The 20,820-nt window shown below is 50.0% G+C and overlaps 1 protein-coding gene across 2 annotated transcripts in view; it reads right to left on the bottom strand.

The window, feature by feature from the left end:
* Nucleotides 1-20,820, bottom strand: part of RASSF5 (Ras association domain family member 5) — a 71,331-nt gene that overhangs the window by 29,777 nt on the left and 20,734 nt on the right. For both annotated transcript variants that reach the window (XM_082615773.1, XM_082615772.1), the window contains exon 2: nt 13,896-14,017. In XM_082615773.1, the coding sequence (XP_082471899.1) occupies nt 13,896-14,017 (122 nt within the window). The remainder of the gene's footprint in view (nt 1-13,895; nt 14,018-20,820) is intronic.

Genomic DNA, 20,820 nt, shown 5'->3' on the forward strand with positions numbered 1-20,820 from the left:
GGGTTATCAGGACTCTCTCCAAGTCTGTGTCTCCTGTAGTTCTGAAACAATCCAGTCCTGGGGCACAAGCTGGGTGGAGGGCTAGACTCAGCCCCCAGACTGCAAGCTGCCAGCTCCGTTTTAAGCTCTGGCTACTTTTGTGAGGAACCCTCTTCCTCCCCCATCTTAGTCAAATCTGTCAGCGCTCAGGATGGTTTCAAACTGCAGCCCAATTTGGCTCCATCCTCCCACACAGCCTTTTTTTCCAGAAGCCAGTGAGTGCCTGGCAGGCATGAACACGAGCTAGCTGAGAGCCGGCGCCCCAGCTGGCTGACCACCCTCAGCTCCGGAGAACGGTCAATACTGGTAGCTGGGAGATACCTTGGCAGGGAGATAAGTGGAGGTAAACGGCTGGGGGTGGGGGCTGAGGTGAGCTACGGGGTGTTTCCAGGGAAGAACTCACATTAGTGGGGTTGAAAGTAGGTTTCGGCTTTGTCTAGAGCAATCTTTTCTTCAAATGAATATTTTAAAGGCTGTTTTTTTTGGGGGGGGTACCCCAGAAACTGTGGTCCAGGCAAAGGTTTTGGCCTCAGCAGCACCCACAAGGCCAATGCCAGAATGATGAATGCTGCAGGGAGGGGGGACCTGCGTGACCCTTGGGCCATCAGTAACAGCCTACCTGCTTTGTTCAGCCAGGGAAGGAATGCACGTTTCTTTATAAAAGGAACCTCCTTGCTCAGTGGGAATCCAATATTTAAAGAAAAAGCAGGCCCCAGATTCTCTGGCCACACTGTGTCCTTGGAGCCACACAGTGACCTCTGCAGAGCAGCTACCGTGCTACACATTTTAAATGTACAATCTTAAAATTCAGCTAATAACAAGCTTTTTGAACCGCAAGCCAAAGCACCCCAGGAGTCAGCGTGAGTCTCTCCTTGTGAGCAGCATACTAGATGCCGGACCTACTTAGGAAAGGTCTAAGTGACACTGCATTCTTTTAGGGTGCTGCTCCCTGCCAGTCCAAATATTATGAAAATTGACATCTCAATAGAGCTTTTCAAAGCCCTTTTACCTCATCACTTAGGTTGCTCTACAACCTTGAGAGCAGATTTTACCCCCATTTTACAGATGAGGAAACTGAGGGAAGCAGCATGTTCCATCACAGCTCATTACATACTCTCAAAGCCTAGTTAGTGTCTCTGTCTCTAACCCCACTCCCCCTGTCAGTGAGTCTAGGCTTGGAAGGAAGCCACGTGTAAGACGCCAGCAAAAGGGAGACTGTGCTGGCGAGGACCCTGGGATGCTTCTGAACCTGGCAAAGATCACATACGATACAATAAGTTGGCCAGCCTCCAGGAGGAAAAATCCAGATAGAGGCTCCACAGTCCCAAAAGGAGGAAGACTGGATTCGTTTCAGTGTCCAGTGACTCTGTCTGTACCTCTTCCCCATGAATAATCAACAGTAGTGGTAACCTGACCAGGGAAGGAGGGAAGGTGGCAGGAAGAGCCTGGGCAACAGCCTTTCAAGGCTCTGGAAGTGAACACACAAGGACAGGAACTGGCTGTTCTGTCCCTGGTCCCAGGAAGAGGAGTCTGGACCTGAAGATGCAGCATCCGGAGCCGCAAAGCCATGGCATCATGGTTGGGGGGTGGGTTTCAGAAAGCCCCACTGAAATGGTGGATGGGCGACTTCCCTGCTCAGAGCGTCAGATGATGAAAGACATTATTTTAAGCTGTCTTCCTCTCTCAAATGCCATCCTGACACGTAGCCAGATCCCCTTGTTAAATCCACCCTGTGGGTCTGTGTTCCAGAAAAGCTGTGGTACAAAAATGGAAGCCGGGAGCTGGTATTCTAGGCCCAGCTCCAACTCTAGCTTGCTATGGGATCTTGAGCAACTTTGGACCTCAGGTCTCCTCATCTGAGCAATTGAGGAGTCCAGATATCAGATTTGGGGCCTCATGACCGGCCAACATATTCAGAGGCTGAAAATGGGGTGAGGGGCCAACCCTTCCCCAAAACCTGTTTTGAAATCATTATTAGCCGCCTTGTGCAGGCGTTGTCCTAGTAACTTTATGTGCTTCATTTCATTTAATCCCTACAGCATACCAACGAGGAAGCTACAGTTATTATCTCTGTTTTACAGAGTGGAAGAGGAGGTTCTGGCAGGTTAAGTAACTTGCACATAGTCAGACATGTTAGCTCATGGTGGAGCTGAATCAGCCCGGCTGGTCTGACTCCAGACCCCAAGCTGTTGAACGCTCTGCAGAGTATGTAGCGCCTATCCTGGTTGCTCTCAGAATAGCCATGCTGCCTGAAATCGCAGTCCGACACAAACAAGTCAGGAGCTACTTTCTCAGTTTTCCTACGACCCTGTCTTCCCTTTGGCTCATTGGGCATTTCCAGAGTTCAGCCATTGACTGTTTTCTCCACCCACCTCCATGTGCCCGTGCTCGCCCTGGGAGCTTAGTCTCACCTAGGCCTATGGTATCCACTGTGCTTTATACACACGTCTCATAATTCTCTCTCTTCCAGGTAGCTCCAGATGAATACCTGCAGCAGCTCGCTGGGTACCCAACTCTCCCCACTAGAGCCTCACTCTCAACAGGTCCAAACTGAGCTGATCATTCCCTGCCTCGCCCTCCACCTGAGCCCCCTCCTTTAGAATTTCCTATCTTTTTTTTTTTTTTTTTTGGCTGCGTTGCGTCTTCGTTGCTGCGCGCAGGCTTTCTCTAGTTGCAGTGTGTGGGCTTCTCATTGCGGTGGCCTCCCCTGTTGCGGAGCACGGGCTCTAGGTGCACAGGCTTCAGTAGTTGTGGCTCGCGGGTTCTAGAGCGCAGGCTCAGTAGTTGTGGCGCACGGGCTTAGCTGCTCTGCAGCATGTGGGATCCTCCCGGACCAGGCCTCGAACCTGTGTCCCCTACGTGGGCAGGCAGATTCTTAACCACTGTGCCACCAGGGAAGCCCAGAATTTCCTATCTTGATGAGTGCCATCAACATAGATTATTGCAAAGCCTTCCCGTAGTTTCCCTTGTTCCCATCTCTGCCTCCTCCAAACTCCTCACTGCCTTGTTGCCAAAGTTACCCTTCTAGACCAAGATCTGATCAGTGTTGTTCTATCATAAAACCTTTCCATTCAGATGTCAACTAATAATTATTGAATAAGTACTGAGTTTCACGACCTAGTATCAAGCTTATTCATTTATTCAACAAATAATTACTAAGCACCTTCTACATGGCAGGCACTAGACTGGGTGTTCTGAAGAAGACATAGTTCCTGCCTTCTCATAACGGCCGGTGTAGTGGAACGACGTGAAATTAGACATTATATTGGAGTTACTGAGCTCTTACACACTTCATTCTCTCACTTAATCCTTATGACCCCGCAAGAACGTATTTTACAGATGAGTAAGCTGAGGCTCAGGGTGGCTAATTTTGCCCAGAGTCAAAGAGCTAGTAAATGGTGAAATCAGATTTCAAACCCAGGGCCTCTGTGTCTGACAATTTGTCATCACAGTTGTCCCTCCTCCAGTGATGCCCCAGTGCCTACAACAATATCCTGAACTCCAGAGCAGGTCCTTCAAGGTCCTTCACAGCATGTGCCCAGCCAATGGGTCATATCCATCTCCAGCCACAATCAAGCATCCCTCCTTACAGACGCGCATTTTTTTTTTTTTTTTTGGCGGTACGCGGGCCTCTCACTGTTGTGGCCTCTCCCGTTGCGGAGCACAGGCTCCGGACGCACAGGCTCAGTGACCATGGCTCACGGGCCCAGCCACTCTGCGGCATGTGGGATCTTCCCGGACCAGGGCACGAACCCGTGTCCCCTGCATCGGCAGGCGGACTCTCAACCACTGTGCCACCAGGGAAGCCCAGACACGCACATTTGATTCACCTTCCCAGCAGCCGCCCTGCCCTCTTGTGGTCTTGCTCTGGCTGTTTCCTCTGCCTGTCAAAATCCTCCTGTGTCCTCCCACTTCCTGACACACGTTCACCAACCACGACCACACCTCCCCCACCTTCCCGGTGCCTCTCAGAAGCAGCCTTTTTCAGATGGCCTCTCTGGGGTGAATCTTAAGAATGCCACCCTCCATCCTGAGAGCAGCATTTGACAGCACAGAGCTCAATTTCCCCCCAGGTGACTTCCTGTTGTAAGAGGTACATGGCTGCACACTATTTAGGCTGACTCACAGGAGAATCACTTGCTCGGGGCTTCTAGCCCACTCCACACTTCTCTCGCTTGGCTGCAAGGCTGACAGCTTCGATAAGGCTCTGACACTTACAAACACCGAAGGCAGTTAAATCAGCCCATATGGAGAAGCAGAGGCCCTGAAGAGCTCATGTTGGGTCTGACTCAGGCACCGGGAGTCTGCCATCTAATTGCCCTCCTTTAGGGAAACTAGAGAATCATAAAAGATGTTTCTGATCAACAACCCCATCCCTCACGTGGCCCTCTTCAGTCCTCCAGTAGCCAGGGCAATGTGGTCACAGGCGTGAGACATGTGAATAACTCTTGCACTACTACACATAGAAAGAGAGCCTTGTTGCCTCCTTAGAGCCTCAGGACAACCTGGCCAGCCAGAGGTCATCTCAGACACCTACTGGTGCTAGGATGGAAGGAGTGGGTGGGGCTGTGAGGAGCATGGAGAAATGTCTCCAGTGCTTAAGGATTTCTAGAGAAATAAGTACTAGAGCTCTGTCCCTCCTCGGAGCCAGGATATCAAGTGCCTTCTGGTGGGAAGCCGTTCCCCTCTGTCTGATCAGAACTGGGCTCCCCTGGGTTGGCCTGGGCTGGTGAGAGAGGCCTTAAGGCAGCTCCCGTTAGAGGCAGCTGTTTAGTGGAGTCGAATCACTGGCAGCTTTGGCCAGCACTCCTGGCTTCTAGAGCGTGGAGGGAAATCTGTGGATGGGGGAGCAACTGTCCCAGACATAGCCAGAGTGGAGTAGGGCGGCTGGGGACCGGCTCCTTCCTTTGGCACCTGAGGATGGGCTGGCAGAAAATGAGATAAAATGGAATCATAAAATGTATTTCATTAATCCAAAAGAAGGAAGAAAAGAAAAAGGAAGCAAAGAACAGATTTGACAAACAGAAAACAAACAGCACGATGAGAGACTTAAAATCTAATTGTATCAATAATCACATTAAATGCAAATGAGCTAAATAACCCAATTAAAGGGCAGAGATGATCCAGTTGGATTAAGAAAAACAAGATTCAACTATGTGCTGTCTGTAAGAAATGACCTTTAAATAAAAAGACACAAATAGCCTAAAAGTAAAAAAAATGGATAAAGAAATATCATGCTAATGGTAATCAAAAGAAAGCTGGAGTGGCTCTATTAACATCAGACAAAGTAGATTTCAGAACAAAGAATATTACCGGGGATAAAGAAGGTTATTTCATAATGATAAAGTGTCAATTAATCAAGAGAATGTAATTATGTTAAATGTTTATGCACTGAATAATGGAGCTTCAAAATACAAGATAGAACTTTAAGGAGAAATCCACAATTATATTTGGGGTTTCAACACCCCTCTCTCAATAACTGATAAAACAAGCAGACAGAACACATGGTATGCCTCAACAAATGTTAGCTACTGTTGTTATCAGTCACAATTCAGTTTGATAAACCTTTATCGAGCATTTCAGAGGAGACCCAGGACCAGAATTCCCAGAGAGGTGTACAGGTATCAATCAAGAGTGTTGCTTAGGCGTCATTATCAGAATCTGTGTGCAGAGGAGAAAAGGTTGTGAATTTATAGGCACAAAGAAATGATAAATCAGACTAGAAGTGTATCATGGTGAAAGGAAGAAATGGCATACCAGGATAGAAGGCTTTGAGTGCTAAATAGAAGACATCTTGTAATGCTTTATTGGTTTTTGTGACTTTAAAGCATTTAGCTTAATAGTAATGATATTATTATATTGTTTTAAGATGAAAAATCTTTGTTACAATTCATAATATTAGGAGTGAAGGTGAGTAAGCTCCTTCACGCAGGCCATATGATAAGCTCAATTCCTTCTGCAGACAGCATGACAGAGAAGGGTCACGAAAGGACTGAGTGACCCTCTCAAAGGAAAAACAGACTTACTGCAAAAGAAAAAAAAAAGAGTGTTACTTAGGGAGCCCCAGCCTCTCTGCAGAGATAGACCTGGTTCCCCAGGTTCTCCCCTCCCAGCTCCCTGGCTCCCCCGTGTGGTAGTTCTGGGCTTAGCCCATGACGTTGGGAGGAGGGCCGGGGCAGGACCGGTCATAGGCGCTTCCTCCTTTGGAGGGTTCTGGAAAAGCAGAGCTCCCAGTAGGGTGACACTGGTGTGGCTGCGGAAGGAGCACAGGGCTGGGAGCCAGGAAACTCGGCTCGGCACTCCAGCTGAGTCACAGCAGCTCAGTGGCTGCAGGGGCTGATGGAGGGGATTCCAGCAGGGGCCCTGCTAAGGAATGACAGCGGTGGGCTGGGGTGGAGGTGGGGTGCATAGGCAGAAAGGCAGCAGCGACCTGACCTGTGGGGCTGAAACACCAGCAGGACGGGCTGACCCACCCTGGAAGCCGTCTGTCCCTGTGGTGAATGGGGACAGGGTCTTGAGTCTTTTCATCAACAGAGTAGAGCAGTAACTCAGGCCGCAGAAGAGGGGAGAATCCTTGAGTCTTGTAGTAACAAGTACCCGCCAAACCACAAAGCTGTAGTGTCCTGGTTTTATATCCAGGAGAGTAATCCATCTTTCTGGTATTGTGAAGAGTCGGCAGCGGCAGACCGTGAAGGGTTTTGTGTGCTGATCCAGATGTCGACTGATTTTGAGGGTAACAGGAAGCCGCTGAGGGTTTCCATCACAGGGTGACACGATAAAAAATCCAGGAAGGCTGTTGGAAGCACCAGAGTCGGCCCTGGAATGTCACCCGGTGATACTGACATGCTTTCACATACATCTTCTCACCGGAGCCACACAACTAGCATTTCTCAGAGGAGAAACCTGAGGCTAAGAGGCTTGTTCCCAGTCACATGCCAAGATCGTCATCTACACAATCTGAATTAGAGCCTAGCTCTCCTGTCACTCAGGCCAGGGTTCTTTCTTTTCTTTAAGAAAATATGTATTGCCTTTTAGAAATGTTACACTAGAAACACATGACAGCATCTGGTTATTCAAACAGCCCCGAAGCAAACAGCAAAAGTCGAGAGTTCTCTCATTCCACCCATCACCTCCCACCCCCTCCCAAAGTGAAATCCCTTCGAACAGTTGGCTGGGCGCCCTCCAGGCCCTCACTCTGCATTTAGACACACACGCATAGACACATACACACATATGTACGAAGTACAAATGGGCTTGTCCTGCACTTGCACATTTGGTTAGCTCAGACCAGGTGATGAGGTCAAGGTGAACGAAAGCTCCATGTACCACTGGGTGACTTGTCTCTGTTGGCACTCTTCCTTGTCAGTACATACAGATCCATCCCTCCTTTGTAAAGCACCTTGGCCTTAGTGCTGGTGGCTGGAACTTCCGTCCCGGCACCCCCACGGCTCCCACCACTGCTCACGGTGCTCCTTAGGAAGGGGCTGGGCCCAGTGCCCTGGTAGTCAGGGCACCAGATGACCAGAGTGCAGCCTCTGTAGGGAGCATTTCCCACTGAGGGCACCTGAAAAGATTTTAGAACGATGCCTGGCTCCATAATTATGTGTGGAAGGAATCTGAGACAGTTCTTAGGCATACTATTTTTTAATTTTAGAGATTAAATATTAATTTAATGTGTGTCAGGAAAAAAATCTTAAGTACATCAATGGTGACTGAAGGATTTAAAATTTTTCCTTTAACATAAGTTTAAGTTTACTCAAATAAATCTATGTAAAGAGAAATATTAAGTAAATAGTAGCATAGGTGGAATATTGATATGGCCAGAATCTTAAGTGTGGAAAGTGCCCAAGTGAGGTTTGGGAACTGCTGTGGGAGGGGCTGGACTTGGCAGGCGGGGACCTGGGAGCCTGGTCTCTAAATGCTGCTCCTGGGTCCTGGAGGGCCAGGAGGAGGGGATGGAATCGGGGCCTGATGGATATAAGATTCATTCCCCGGCTGCAAGTGATCTGAGTGGAAGGAAGAGTGCTTATGTTTTGGTCTTGTCATCTGTGCATTCCATGTACCAAGAAAAGTGGCACCAAAGGCCTGGGGAACAGAGCTGCCAGGATCCCCCTGGTCTGCAGCGGGTTATGATGAGCATCAACAGCTCTGGGCAAGGGCTTCCTCTCTTGGGATCTGCTTCCCCAAAGGCAAGGAAAGGACTGAACCAAACCAGCAGAGGTCTCACTTCATCCCCAGGGCACTGGGGAGCTACTGGGAGTTTTTTTCATCCCAGGAGTGACAGGATAAGAGTACCTTTAGCACCACCTGAAGTATAACATCTTTGGAGCATATGCCCCCAAATAAAGGAACTGCGGCTCTTTTGGCAATGTATTGTGATCTTCAGCCAATGGCAACCAGGTCCTCTAGGAAACAGGCTTAAACTGAGGAAGGGATCTGGGGTAGACTTGAAGGGGATTTGCTTGGTCAGCATGGGTGCCCAAGAGAAGAACCAGACATCACAGACCTCTGAGGTCTCCAAGGAGAGACTGACAAAAACATAGGCAGCTCCCAGCCACTCTTCCTCTGTTTCTCCACCTGAGAGAGACATGCACGAACCACACACCTTGTGAGTGCAGCTGGGGCTCTGAGCCCATCCCTGCCCCCTCACATGCCCTCCCCTTCCTCCCTCCCGCCTCTGTCTGGTATGGCAGAGAGAAGACAGACAAAACCTTGGGATTACTGCTTTTCAAAGGTTGAGGCCAAACACTTATCTACAGGATGATCTCAACTGTGTTTTGAAAAATGTATGAACGTACAGGAAGAAAATATAAAAATGTTAACTCACAGTGGTTCCTTCTGGATGGAGGAAGATCAATGATTTTCTTTTTCTTAAAGAACGAAGCAGAGAGACCTCCTAACAGCCATGTGCCTCCAAACTAGTGGAGCTCTGACCAGGGCCCGGGCCACAACAAATGCCCACCCCCACCCCGAAAACGACACTCACACATTTGGTTAGCTCAGACCAGGTGACGAGGTCAAGGTGAACGAAAGCTCCATCCTGGTATGCAACAGAAAATCGAGCCAAGGCAGAAATCAGCACAAACAAGCTTTTTAGAAAAAGGCGAGTTAGCCTGGAGCAGGGCCCAGGTTTTATTGACAGAAGGCTAGGTCCTGTCCCAGTTGTGCCTGAAGCATGCAGCCAGGCCTGTCCAAGGCAAACACTGCAGCCCAACCCAGCCGGCCCGGGAGCAAACCCCATTCCAGGCTGGCTTCTGGTGGGAGTGCTGCTCTGCTGCACCCACGAGGGACGCTTGGCTCCTTCTATGTGTCTTCTATATTTCAGTGGTGGTTCTGCTCTAGACACAGCCCTGAGTTAGCTTGCCAGAAAATTCCAAGGTTGACTCATCTCTCCAACAGAGGGAAGGGAGTCACTCTGCTTCCAAATACTCAGATCTGGAAACACCTGTTCACTGTTGAAATTCTGAGAATGAGACAAGGCATGCAGCAAACCCCAGGCCCTGCTCTGGGGCCTTCCCTCCCACCCACTTGAGAGCTGGCTAAGCCACTCTAGGGCAGGGTTGCTCAACCTCCACACTGCTCACATTTGGGGTCAGATGATTCTTTGTTGCGGGGCTGTGGCTTTTCTGTGCAATGGAGGCTGTTTAGCAGCATCCCTGGCCTCTGCCCACTAGGTGCCAGTAGCCTCCTCCAAGCTGTGACAGCCAAAAATGTCTCCAGTAACTGCCAAATGTCCCACCTGGTGGAGGGGGGCAAAATCACCCCCTCCCATTTGAGACCTGCTGCTCTAGAGGAAGAAATAGAGACCCAAAGTAGAAATGCAGGATGTAGTGGGGTGAGCAGGCTCTGGGATGGGGGATGGGTAGGCTTGAGGGGAACAGAAAGAAGAGAGACTTGGAAGTTCCCAATGGGAAAGAAAATTGGGAAAATAAAGAGTCGTTTAAATAAGATTTTTAGTAAATGTTTTTATATGGTGTGCTATGTAACTTCCTCCTCCACCTTCTAAAGAAAACCTTCATATAACTGATTACTTTGTTATAAAGCAGAAACTAACACACCATTGTAAAGCAATTATACTCCAATAAAGATGTAAAAAAAAAAAAGAAAACCTTCAGCAAAAATCTGCCTCATTCACCAGGGCTTTGGGGGTCAGATTTGTCTCCCTTCCTTTTCTCACCCTGGACAGGGCAAGGGCCTCCCAAGAGGTCTGGTTACATTTAGACTACATTATAAACAGTTCCAATTCCAAAGTGTGTGGAGGATGTACATAATTTTTTTCTCATACTAAATAAACGAGTTACTTTACTCTGTTTACGGATGGAGGATTCCTCCACGATGAATGAAGTTGATCCAAATTTATTACTTGTCCTTTTTTTTTTTTTAAATCTTTTGGCTGCACCGCTCGGCATGTGGGGTCTCACTTCCCTGACCAGGGATCGAACCCGCGCCCCCTGCGTTGGCTGCGTGGAGTCTTAACCACTGGACCGCCAGGGAACTCCCATCTCGTGGGCAAACCCCAATCGGCAGTACCCCAAATGACACAGCATTCTTAACCAGGGATAGGTCTATCTCAAGTACGTTTGCAAGACCTGCAATAGTAGCAGGCTTATCTATAGAAGCAAATACAGTTTCAAAACAATCACCTTGCACTCGATTCATTACCAAACCTGCAAGAGGAGGAACTACTATATAACTGTCATCGGATATTAGCACATCCGGATAAATAAATCCTGTGTTATATAAACTATGTACTACATTGTAATCTAGTGATCCAGAGAGTTGAGGGCCTGCATCAATGATCTTATCAATAGCACATTTCTCAGGCAAACTGCTTATCTTTATGTCATCTTCTGTGATACAGCCAGCCTACACCACTCAGCATGCCTCTATGGCAATTTCCACTGGCTTTACTGGTAAAAGATCATGGGCCGTTTTCCTTGTGAAAAAAATTTGTGATGATCTACACGGGTTCATCAGATCAATGTACTGGTTTCTTCCTGTGCCAAGAAGCCTTTAGCAGGCAGCAGCAGTAAAACTGGGCAATGAATCATAACTTTTCTCTCTGTTCATAATGTCTTCCATGATCCCAGGATAATATGAACATGGTGTTATCCTCAGGCCCTTTACCATATCTGATAAATGGTAAGGGTACGGCATGAGATGTCCTCGATTACACAGTTCCCCATAGTATTTGGGTTCATCTTCTTGACATGTTTAAGTATTTCTGTATTGTAACTGACTGCGAATAGTGTACAGGACGACCTGCTTCTCATATTCTCGCTGTGAATTTCCAAGACTCTGCCTCCCGTTGACTGGCAGCTTACTCCAGGGGTAGTTGTGCCAGAGGTGGAACTCCACGGCTATGTGCATGATGCTGGGAGGCGGGGCAGGCAGCAGCGGCCGGGCCCGAGGCTGGAATGATGCCTCCTGCCTGCCCGCTCTCACACTGCGGACGGCCCAGGCTGCCCCATGGCCAGGGTGTCTGAGGGCTCAGCGAGGCCTGGGCCATGGGGCGTGGGAGCCGTGGAGAGGGGTGGCTCCAAGTTTCTTTCGGATGTACAGAATTTTTAAAAAATATTTTTTAGAACGAATTCAATATCATTCTTATAAAAATACACATCATATTTGCTTTCTAGTACTAATTTCCAGTGGGAGAAAAAGGCCTGGGGAACAGCAGGGAGGCCGGTAGCACCCATGGGTGGACCAGGTGACTGAACATTGTTGAGCATGTACATCATGGTCAGAAAAAGCGTGGGGATAGCTAGTCTGGGGACTTGGGACTGGACCCCGATTCCCCAGACCCACTTGTATTCTCTTGAGGAAATAACCAGTCATTCAGCATCTGTGTTGTCTCTCACAGCACCCAGGGCTTTTCTCTCAGAAACATGGGGTTTAATTAAAGTCTTGCTCCCCTACTTTATTGCATCACTAAGTCCCTGGCATTCCCGGACCTGGCACATGCTCTACATTCAAAACATATTTGTTAAATAAATAAATGGATGATGTCCTTACAGTAAGGATGGACACTCCTTACTTCCTTAACCAGCAACATCTGACTAATACATTAAGGCTTACAGTAAATGTCACCTCCTCTGGGAAGTATTCCCTGATTTCTCCCAACAGAAACAATTGCACCGTATACTCAAAATGCTTCATTCATACTTTTATTGAAACATGCATCACACTATATACTATTTGGCTGTATTCTGCCTCCCCTGCCAGAATGTAAGCTCTCTGAGGACCAGAACTATGATGTATCATTTATTATCCCCACTCTTACCAGTGCTTGGCACATAGTAGATAATCAGTGTTTCATCAATGCAAGAATTAAAAACAACGCTCTCCTGTCTCCCTCCCAAATCCTTGACATCAAAGGTCAGACACACCCTAGTTCAAGTGGCTTGGCAAAGCCCAGAACCAAGAGCTGCTTTGGGCCAACTTCCTGGTCCTTTGACACAGGGAAAGAACATTTGCACAGTCCCTCTGAAGTTGATCTGGTCTGGCTGGCTGACTGGCAGGCAGGATGATGTGCTGAGAAGCCTCAGCCCCAGCATCCCCACTGCCCCAGGGCTACGAGGCCTCAGAGGATCCTCAGGAGCTTTCTCTGGGACCCCCACCGCTACCCCTACCCATACCCACACCTATGGCTGGAGCCCTAGGCCAAAGCAGGCTCTGTGCTTGGGGTGGACTACAGGGCACTTCTTAATAGTGACAGACTTCCCTGTGTCACCGATTCTGTTCCATCCCCCCAGCCACCTGGAAGAGGGTGTGTGATATTGTGATTTTTTAATAAGAAATATATATTTGGTCTCTGTCTCCTTTCCTGGCACAGAGCTCCTAAAACCCTTGGAACTTCCTAAGTTAGGAGAGCAACAAAGGTGTTTCTTGTTATGTTCATGAGGTGATTTTGGAGGCCACCTAAGGATGCAGGCTAGTTGCCAGGAGAACCAACCAAGTGTTAGAGGACTGGAACTTTTAGTCCCACCCCTGACCTCTGGGGAGGGGAGAGGGGCTGGAGGATGAATCAGTCACCGATGGCCAATGATTTAATCAATCATGTCTGTGTCATGAAGCCTCTATAAAACCCCAAAAAGTTGGGGCTTGGGGAGCTTCTGGGTTGGCGAACACGTGGAGGTGCAGGGAGAGTGGCGCCTGGAGAGGGCATGGAAGCTCTGTGCCCCTCCCACACACTTTGCCCTCCGCACCTCTTCCATCTGGCTGTTCCCGAGTTAGATCCTTTTTTTTTTTTTGCGGTACGCGGGCCTCCCACTGTTGTGGCCTCTCCCGTTGCGGAGCACAGGCTCCGGACGCGCAGGCTCAGCGGCCTGCTCCGCGGCATGTGGGATCTTCCCAGACCGGGGCACGAACCCGTGTCCCCTGCATCGGCAGGCGGACTCTCAACCACTGTGCCACCAGGGAAGCCCCCAAGTTACATCCTTTTATAATAAACTGATCATCTAGTAGGTAAAATGTTTGAGTTCTCTGAGCTGCTCTAGCAAATTAATTGAACCCAAGGAGGGAGTTGTAGAAGGTGACAACATGGCCTTGCAATTGGTATCTGAAGTGGTGGTGGGGAGGCACACAGATAGTGCCAGAATTGAGGTGAACTGCAGGACACCCAGTGGGTGTCAGATGATTGCTTTGGTGCTGTGGGACCCTCGCCCCCCACATCAGAATTGGGTGCAGAATCAGAGTGTGTGCTGTGGACCCCATCTAGCCAGAAGGGGACCTCAACATCCAGCGTATGTGGAACACTCACACCACCTCCCGCTCACCAGAGCTCCTGGGAGGGACAGGGGAGCCCGGGACACCTCGGAGGCTGTTCCCAGCCTGGTCCTTGAGCCCTTGCTGCCTACCTGGCTGAAGGTTGAAGTGAGGGTGCTTTCTGGAGAGGGTCTGTCCCGGGAGGGGCCTTCCTGCTGACTGCAGTCCAGCTGGATCAGGCTGCGGCACTCCGGGTGGCAGGTGAATTTACAGTCTGGAGGGAGAGAACCATAGGGGGATTAGGGGCCAGATAGGAGGCCCAGAGAAATACCCTGGAAGATGGCGTGTATCTCCTGGAGGGAAGACCAGGCAGGAGGGAAGTGGAGGGGGGAGAACACCGTAAGAATGTCACCCGCTCTCTGCGCCACCATGAATGGTGAAAGTGAACAGGTGCTTTACAGTTTGCAAACTATTTGCACCTCTGTTATTGTGCGTGACCCTGCAACCATTATTACTGCCACTTTATAGACAGGAAACTGGGGCCTAGGGACATTGGTGATTTTCTAAGGGCAGATCATCTGGCTTCTGGCTGGCTCTCTTTCTACTAATTTATGTTAATCACCAGGGGTCACAGATCCCTGGGGAAGGACTTAACTTTTCTGGGCCTTGTTTTGCAGTCTGTAAAATATAGGTATTAACTGCCCTTCCTAGTGCACAAGGATGTTTATAACTATAGGGGAGAACAGGTCTGAATAAATTAAAGGTGACTCCAGGGACAAAAGCATTATTATCAACAGGAAGGGCTGTCACCTGTCTCTGACCCTGCCCCATCTAGAAATGTGAGGTGGCTTCTCTTACCCAGCTGACATAGCTTACAGACAACATCTCAAACTAGGTGCTTCGGGGAAAAGCACACATTTATTTCCTAGACAATGTTCACCTCCACGGAAGTAAGACTTAATGACCAGAGTTGCAAAGAGTCTGGGGGACTACCCCGCAGATGGGGAAGCTGAGGCTCAGAGAGGTAAAGCTAAGTGTCCAACGACACACAGCTCAGTGGCAGAGCCAAGGCTACGAGCAGTCTCCAGCTTCCTCAGGGCTCTCTCTGGAGCCTCCTTGACAGAAGGGAGGTGAAGTTGAAGGGGGCAGGAGGCAGAGAGGCTGGGGCAGGCAAGGGGGAGGGGAGTGTGTATGGAGGATGGGAGTGAAGAAAAGGTGGGCAGCAAGAGAAATCAACACAAGCCCATCAGCAGGCAAAATGCTCAGATTTGAGGTTGGTTCTCACAGAAGCTGCTGGGCCTGCCAGGGTCATCTGTCCTGGAGGTGCCACAGCTCAGCCAGAAGGCCCAGCTGAGGGAGGCTGCCGGAGTCTCCATGAGAAGGCTGCTCGATTGTGATGCCAGGTGCATGGGGATGCGGCAGGGGACACGACAGCCTGGACTTGTTTGTATAACCTGGGGACGAGGGGAAAACTTTTGGCTGATAAGGGCTGAGCCTCCTGACACTCTTTTCCTTCCTTTTAACAAGCTCCAAAACCTCGGCACGTTGGGACTATCTTCTTAAAGCTGTGAAGCGCACTCCGTCCTGGGGCGGCGGTAGGGGTGGGTCTCCTCTTCTCCCCACGCTCTCGGGGAGTTTTGGAAAGAGACCCCCCCACTCTCCCCAGCTGCCCCCTTCCCTTACATCCCCAAAGATGAGCACCTGGACCACATTCCTTGTACAGGTTTTGCCATTAATGCCTGCAGGGGAGCACCCAGCAAATGTGGGGACATGAAGAGATTCCAGACCCCTGCAACCTTCTGACTCAGTGGTCTGAAGTCCTGACCACCTTTCTGGGATGGTGTTTAGAAGCCCTACTGCTCACCTCCCTCATGCCTGCAGGTGAGGCCCACGCGACATCCTCTCCTTCACACCCCACCCTCTTCTGGGCATTCCCAACTCTCCTCGGAGGAGCTGTGCTCTCACCTGGAGAGGGGATGGGTAGAGCTCACTCTGAGTCACGCACCATAACCCTGCCAGCGCCCACATGCATTCCTGGGCTCCCCCAGTAGGAGATCTCTGCCGGGCACGAGGACGGCCTCACCCCTGGTGGGGGTGAAGGGCACAGGCAGTGTGCAGACCGAGTCTCCCCTGCCCGCAGTGCCCAGAAATGCCAGGGCTTTGATAAGGGAGCACCGAGGCCAGAGCCCACACAGAGAGGCATTGTCCGGGCCCTGCTCCTGGGACACACCTATCCAGCTCCTGGGCAAGCTCTGAGCGATGAAGAATTCTCCGGGGCTGCCAAGGAGTGGAAACTCGCCAGCTCTACCTCAAGTGAGAGCTGCCACCGGCTCCCAAAGGGGAGAGCATCTTGAGAAAGGAAGAAGTCTTCCAGGCTCCTATTTCAGCTCTGTGTGCTGCAGACACGGGCACGCTGTGTCCACCTGTGCATCTGAATCTCTCCATCTCTGTCTGTCTCTCTGTGCTCTGCCTCTCGCTGACACACACGCGTGCACATGCACACACACACACACACACCACCAAAACCACAGGAACATTTTTTTGTTTACAGCCTCACGCTGAGCTGGACGGAGCGGGGGAACAGAAGTCTCCAAGAGGAGAGGTTCTGGATTTTATAAAAAGCACATTTGAGCACCACAATGAGTCTGTCCCATCAGACCGTGTAATCACAGACCAGCAAAACCACTGAAGCACGTCTTGATATTTCCTGGCCCCTGGAAATGCTAAGCCCAGGGCTTTTAGGCCAGCAGAGATGAAGTCACAGTCCCCATGCCCTTCTCCACACACAGAAGCAAGCCCCGCCAGCCACAACCAGTAGCCTGCAGGCCTCATGTGCTCTGAGTGGGAACATTCATGAGGTTGCCAAGGCAGGGCTGTGTTCCACTGGAGCCCAGTGCTTAAACCCCCACAGGCCATCTTTCCCTCAAGAGAGGAGGAATGATGGAGACACAAGCCCAGAGGGGCCCTTCTCAAAGAGGGAACTGTATGCCAGGATGCAGAGAGGGCTCCTGTGCGCTACCCTCAGACCCAGGCTGTATTGGTTTCCTCGCTGCTATAACAAAGCACCACCAACTAGGTGGCTTAAAACTGAAATTATTGGGGCTTCCCTGGTGGCGCAGTGTTGAGAGTCCGCCTGCCGATGCAGGGGACACGGGTTCGTGCCCCGGTCCAGGAAGATCCCACATGCCGCGGAGCGGCTGGGCCCGTGAGCCATGGCCGCTGAGCCTGCACGTCCGGAGCCTGTGCTCCGCAACGGAAGAGGCCACAACAGTGAGAGGCCCGCGTACCGCAAAAAAACCAAAAAAACTGAAATTATTGTCTCTCCGTTCTGGAGGCCAGAAGTCTGAAATCAAGTTGTCAGCAGGCTCATGCTCCTTCTGAAGTCTGTAGGAGGATCGTTTCTTGCCTCTTCCCAGCTTCTGGTGGTTTGCTGGCAGTCTTTGGTTGTCCTCGGCTGGCAGCTGCATCACTCCCATCTCTGCCTCAGTCTCTACATGGCCTTCTCCCCGTATGCCTGTGTCCTCACATGACGCCAGTCATATTGAATGAGGGGACCATCCTACCCTAGTGCAACCTTTGCTTAACTAATTACATCTGCAACTACCTTGTTTCCAAACAAGGTCACATTCTGATGTACTGGGGGTTAGAACTTTGACATATTTTTTTTTGCGGCGGGGGGTGGATACAATTCAACCCATAACACAGACCCTGGGCCATATTGGGAACCCAGAGCCCTTAGTCTCGAATGGATGCGGGTTTCTCATGGACACCATCTCCAGAGGTCAGCAGCGGACTGGCAGAGGAAGGAGGCCAGGACCACCTCCCTACTTCTACTAGCCCTGCTCCTGGCCTTCTCAGTCCCTGAAGGTCACCACCAAACGCACCATCTCGAACAAGGGGGTCAGGCCCAGAGGCCATGGCAACCTATGTCCAAAGATACAGTCTTTCTTCCACTTCAGCCCAGAGGAGGTGAATTCAGCAGATGGAACTGTGCTAGGAGATTGTTTTCCAAAATGCAAAAGCTACAAACCTCCCCTTAGTCCCCAGGGCTGCCCTAGTTAGTTCCTGCCTGACCCCAGTTGCCAAATGCACACACACACACACACACACAGGCACACAGAGAGGCTAATTTTTCTGAACCAGAGGCATTCTGTTGATAAGGAACCCTTAAGGCCCTTTCACCCCAGGGTTGTATGCAAGATCCCAAGATAGTGTGGAGCTCTCCACTTCACTCTCCCCCTCCTCCAGCTGAAGCCAGGATGTGGGGTGAGGATGGGGCAGGTTCCCAGGATTCAGAGCCTGGGTTACAATGAGCTCACAGGCCTCCCTTGCGGTCATTCCCAGGTCAGTGAAGAGCAGCTTCTCACCCTGCACGGCCAAAGCCACTACTGAGGCCCGAGGGGAAGCACGACGGCCTCTGAATCCAGGAGCCCTGTGTCCATGCTCTGGGTACCCCAGGGCTTCTTGGACAAGGTCAACCTCAGAACAAACTTACCACTTCCCCCGTTCCCCCTCGGGATCTGGCCTGTGCTACGGGGAAATGGAAAGATGATGGACTTGGAGGAAGGCCTGGCCTCCACTCACTGCTCAACCAGCTTTGTGACCTTGGGTAAGTTACTGAACTCCTCGGATCATTAATTTCCTCGACTATATAGTGGACATAATATCCTGTTCATAGGGCTGCCATGAGGATTAAATGGGGTCCATGATGTAAAGCACTGCACAGGAGGCCTGGGACACAGAGGCCCCCAGTTAATGTTCCATCCCACCTCTCCCAACGCTACTCTGCCATGTGGATTCCTTCCCGCCCCACCGAGCTCCTGGTGGGTCATCTGTAGTCTCACCAGCTCCCCCTAGCTAGCCATTTCCAAACCAAGCACACAAATAGATTTTAGTTTTAAAATAATTTTGTTCTTAGGCACTACAGAGAAATCTGAAAAAACATATAATGGAAAAGAATACGAAAAATAATGTGTATATATATATATATATATAGATAGATAGATATAGATATATATATATGTGTGTGTATAACTGAATCACTTTGCTGTACAGCAGAAATTAACACAACATTGTAAATCAACTATACTTCAATAAAATAAATTTTTTAAAAATTAAAAAACAGGGCTTCCCTGGTGGCGCAGTGGTTGAGAGTCCGCCTGCCGATGCAGGGGACACGGGTTCGTGCCCCGATCCCGGAAGATCCCACATGCCGCGGAGCGGCTGGGCCCGCGAGCCATGGCCGCGGAGCCTGTGTGTCCGGAGCCTGTGCTCCGCAACGGGAGAGGCCACAGCAGTGAGAGGCCCGCGTACAGCAAAAAAAAAAAAAAAAAAAAAAAAAAAAAATTAAAAAACAGAGACTTCCCTGGTGGTCTAGTGGTTAAGACTCCACGTTCCCAATGCAGGGGGCCCAGGTTCGATCCCTGGTAAGGGAACTAGATCCCACATGCCACAACTAAAGATCCCGCATACCACAATGAAGATCTTGCATGCCACAACTAAAGATCCCGCATGCCACAATGAAGATCCTGCATGCCACAACTAAAGATCCCACATGCCACAATGAAGATCCTGCTGCAACTAAGACTCGGAGCAGCCTAATTAATTAATTAAAATAAATTAGAAAACAAACAAAAACCACTATCATCACTACTACACACAAAAAAAAGTGCATTGGAAAATTACAATGTTACAAAAGTTTTTAAAAAGCAGGAGTAAGGTCTTTCCGAGCAAGTCAGTGGGGACAGTCCTCAGTCTTGGGGTCCCTGCCTTGGCTCCCTTCTCAGATATTTCTTCAAGAGTCCCCCATTCTTGTGCTGGGGGTCCCTGCACTCCAAACCAACCATGTCCACTCAGAGACCACCTAGAATGTTCTCTGTGCCTGTCTGTCCCAGGCCAGCCTGGCCCTGCTTCACCACCTGCAGCCCCACTGCACCCTGCAACCTCGACACCCCCTGCTCCCCCAGGCAGAAGCACCTCTCTCCACATGGCTCCGAGATTTCCCCTCGGACCTCAGGCCCTCTAGTGTCCTCTGCAACCACACACCCCTCTAAGCCCCCAGGGCTGCAGCTCCTGAAGTCCACCCTTTCCCAGCCCTTTGCTCTGGGTCCTGCTCAGTGTTCAAGAGGACCAGCCACTATTAAGCATTTGGAAGGGGGTTAGTATGAATTGGTTGAGTGAATAGAGGCAGGAATGAATGGTCTTCTGCCTTTTGCTGAAGTGGAGAGACCAGAGTGTGAGTGCTGACCTACCCCTAGGCTAGTGTCCTAACTCCTGCATGCCTCAGCTTCCTCTCTAAATGGAGCCGATGGCAGTACCTGCCTCACAGGGTTGCTAAGAGCATTAAATGAGGTAACTACATAAAACATAACACAACACCTGAAACAAACTAAGAGATCAATAAATACTAGCTATTCATATTAACTGGCTAAAATCCTAGTCAATCTCACCAGTAGCCACAGCATCTGGCATTCCTCATCCCGGAAGCCCGTCTGTACACATCCCATCACTGCCCACTGACCTTCCTCCAGACCTCCACTGAGTCCTGATAAAAAAGGCTCTGATGCATCCTCAGACCCCCATTGAGCCCCTCTCCCCAGCCTGAGCAAGGGAGGCCCCTGGTCTCAGCTCCCTGCAGAGGTGAGGTGCCAGGTGTGCATGGAGCCTGGTGAGGGGCAACTCTTCCCCACCTCGGAGAGGCACCTTTGCCCACCTGGGATGTCTCTCCTCCCTGTCTTCCTACCCACCCCCTCCAATATTTGAACTTCTAAAATCTTGCTCTAGTTTCAGAAAAGAAAATTGTTAACCAAAATTGATAACTTCCAGTATTAAAGAGGATGTGGGTAAATGAGAAGGTTCTTGCCTTATTGGTGGTACCAATTTCCTGCAGGAATTTATCCTCAGTGTGAATTTATTTGTATCTAAATACGTCTCCACTAAAAGGTTCATCATACAGTTATTTATGGCAACAAAATACTAGAAATACCGCACATCCATCTACAGGGGGTCAGCTACAATTATGGTATATTTAGCCATTATTTAAGATGATGTAGATTGGTCAACTTGGAAAGATGTCCA

Source organism: Mesoplodon mirus, assembly GCF_964341445.2.
Source record: "Mesoplodon mirus genome assembly, chromosome: 3".
Classification (NCBI taxonomy): domain Eukaryota; kingdom Metazoa; phylum Chordata; class Mammalia; order Artiodactyla; family Ziphiidae; genus Mesoplodon; species Mesoplodon mirus.